This window comes from Apis dorsata, unplaced genomic scaffold, assembly GCF_000469605.1.
Source record: "Apis dorsata unplaced genomic scaffold, Apis dorsata 1.3 scaffold_634, whole genome shotgun sequence".
Lineage (NCBI taxonomy): Eukaryota > Metazoa > Arthropoda > Insecta > Hymenoptera > Apidae > Apis > Apis dorsata.
In genome coordinates this window covers 108,133-110,772 of record NW_006263828.1, presented here as the reverse complement: position 1 = coordinate 110,772, position 2,640 = coordinate 108,133, and the positions used below count along the sequence as shown (strand labels likewise).

The 2,640-nt window shown below is 44.4% G+C and overlaps 2 protein-coding genes across 2 annotated transcripts in view; one reads left to right on the top strand and one right to left on the bottom strand.

The window, feature by feature from the left end:
• LOC102679598 (reversion-inducing cysteine-rich protein with Kazal motifs) overlaps positions 1-2,208 on the top strand; it is a 12,402-nt gene extending 10,194 nt beyond the window's left edge. The window contains exons 8-9 of the mRNA XM_006621734.2: positions 1-1,321; positions 1,454-2,208. The exon at positions 1-1,321 is cut by the window's left edge and continues 23 nt beyond it. Of these exons, the coding sequence (XP_006621797.1) occupies positions 1-1,321; positions 1,454-1,840 (1,708 nt within the window). The 3' untranslated portion in view covers positions 1,841-2,208. The remainder of the gene's footprint in view (positions 1,322-1,453) is intronic.
• LOC102679803 (probable ATP-dependent RNA helicase DDX46) overlaps positions 1,982-2,640 on the bottom strand; it is a 4,785-nt gene continuing 4,126 nt past the window's right edge. The window contains exon 8 of the mRNA XM_006621735.2: positions 1,982-2,640. The gene's annotated coding sequence lies outside the window, so the exon portion shown is untranslated.

Below are 2,640 nucleotides of genomic sequence, written 5' to 3'. Positions count from 1 at the left end.
CCACTGGTCCAGAGGCGGGATCATTCGAGGATTGAGCCTCCCTATTCGAGTGGCCGCCACTTGCCCGCCGGAAACTCTGCGCGCGGCCGCGTGTCTTCTGCAACTGAGACCGTGCGAAACGAAAAGCCACGAGACCAGACTTTGCCGGGAGGATTGTCTAGAATTGATGGCGAGTTGCGTGGACTGGTCAGCCATCACGGGCCCCCATACGGCAGCCACGTTGTGCGCGAAGCTCTCGCCGGCCAAATCCGATGCGCCCTGCGTGTCTTTGAAACCGTTCCTGGAAGATCCACAGGACAACGAATCCGTAGTGCGTCTGGAGGAGGATATCACGACCCCTTGTAAAATTAATCCCTGCGGCCAAGGGCAAATCTGCCAGTTGCTCCATTACGGCCGGCAAGCGTACCGTTGCGTATCGGCCTGCTTTCTGGGGAAGATGTCCAAGCAATTGGTGCCCGTAGGATCCTGGGTACAAATTCCGAGTTTCAACCAGGGCTCCCATCAGATCTGCCAGTGCACATCGTACGGTTTAGACAAATGTAAAATATTGAATTACGTTAAATTCAATCCTTGCTCTATACACAATCAGATCATCGCCCACAAGGCCAACTTTTACGTGGAGTGCAACCCCTGCCACTGTTTCGAGGGAGAGTACACGTGTTCGAAGAAGAATTGCGGAGAGATCCCCTCGTTGCCCTGCGACTGCCCGCCGCATTACGTCCCCGTCTGCGGGAAATTGGGCTTCACTTTCGCGTCTGGCTGCCTTGCAACTTGCGCGAGAATGTCCGTGAACGACGTGGAATTCGGCAGTTGCTCGTCTCGGGATCCTTGCGCCTCAAACCCGTGCGACACCACGGAGAAATGCGTGGCGAGAAGCAGGGTATGCTTGTCCGAGCTTCACAAACCTTGCCGCCAATACGAGTGCGTCCCCCTCGACTGCGATACCCGGGACGAGGCTGGAGGGCCGGTATGCGACAAAGAAAACCGTCAACACCGATCAGTGTGCGCGATGATACGGGCCGGGGCTACTTTAGGATACAGGGGACATTGTTTGGAAGGATGTACCTTGCGTGGTCCCGTTTGTGGCGCTAACGGGGAAGTTTACGCGAACGAGTGTGCTGCTTGGGCGGAGAGGACGGTGGTGGATTACTTTGGCCCTTGTGCGGCTGTTGGATTGATAGGCGATCAAGCTAAGCCTCGTTGCGGCGATTTAGTACAGTGTCCACGATTGATCGAGCCATATTGCGTCGGAGTGACACCGCCAGGCGCTTGTTGTCCAGTCTGCGGCGGGGCAGCTAAGCTATTTTATTCCAAGAAACAGGTATGTTGCGTTTTACTTTCTTCTATATTTTTGTCAAAAAAAGAAAAAAAAAAAAAAAAAAAGGATAAAACGTAGGATTATTATTACATTTTATTGTCTGACTTTTTTTGTTTGTTTGTTTGTTTTTTGAAGTTGGACAGGATATATTACGTTATGAAGGAGGACATCGATAAAGATACGGTTACGCTCGAGGTCCTGTTGTCAGCCTTGGCCCGACAAATTCAAGTGGCGCAATGTGTTCTTCGAGGCATGATGACACCGGATCGTGACATATTCATCGTCGTACAACCTACATCGAAAAGGCCTTCGAGTCTGCAATTACGGGCTTGTGTGACCGAGACTGAAAAACTAGTTACTAGAATTTTAGAGAGAAGCCCTAAAATCACGGTGGAAGTACCCTTAAGCGCGCTCATCAGGGCGGAAATTGCTCATAGTTACATATCAAGTGCCATGACCATTGGAGGATATGTTGCGCAAATTTTTCTTCCAATTTTTCTCTGCGTTTACGTAATTTTTTAGCAATCGAATCAGAAATGTCGAGGATATCACCGATCGCGTTAAATTAGATGATATTTAATTACCGCAATCAGTGATAATCTTGATTTCGCATTTCTCAAAGTGTGTTGAAGCATTTCTTCTTTTTTTTTTTTTTTTTTTTTTACCTAATGACTTTACCGCTGTATGCGGTATCGTCGAGTTTCATGACTGTGATTCTTCTAGTGCCTAACGTAATATAACGGAAAAGTAGAGTGTATTTTCGTCTCTTAATATTGCCAAAGAAAAGGGGAGTACGTGGAACATGTACAAAGGCACATAAATTACCCAAATACATTGGTAGTTGAAGGGTGATTGATGTTGCTCGTTGTAAGCTGTAAATAAAGTTAAAAGTCCTAACTTAAGTTACCAAACAAAGTGTCTCATGATTGTTACATTATACATATATTCTCTGCAGATACAATAATCTATTAAAAAGAAAATATATATATATATATGTATAAATAAATATATATATATATATATATATATATATATCGCGTCAAGCGTTCCAAATTTCGTGTCATATCGTGCGTTTGATAGTCAGAATCTCTTAATTGTATAAATCGATAATTTGGATCGCTTGCAGATACTTTGATAGCTGAATCGATACTCCCATAATTGTTAAGCAAATTTCGCACGTTATTGTATTGTTAAATACAAAGTGTTTTATATAAACATTTGTAAGTTTAATAAATTTCTAATATTTTACTCGTTTACGTTATTCAATGAAAATAATATACTATAGTGCGTAAAATTGCATGTACAACGAAAAACCATTTTTT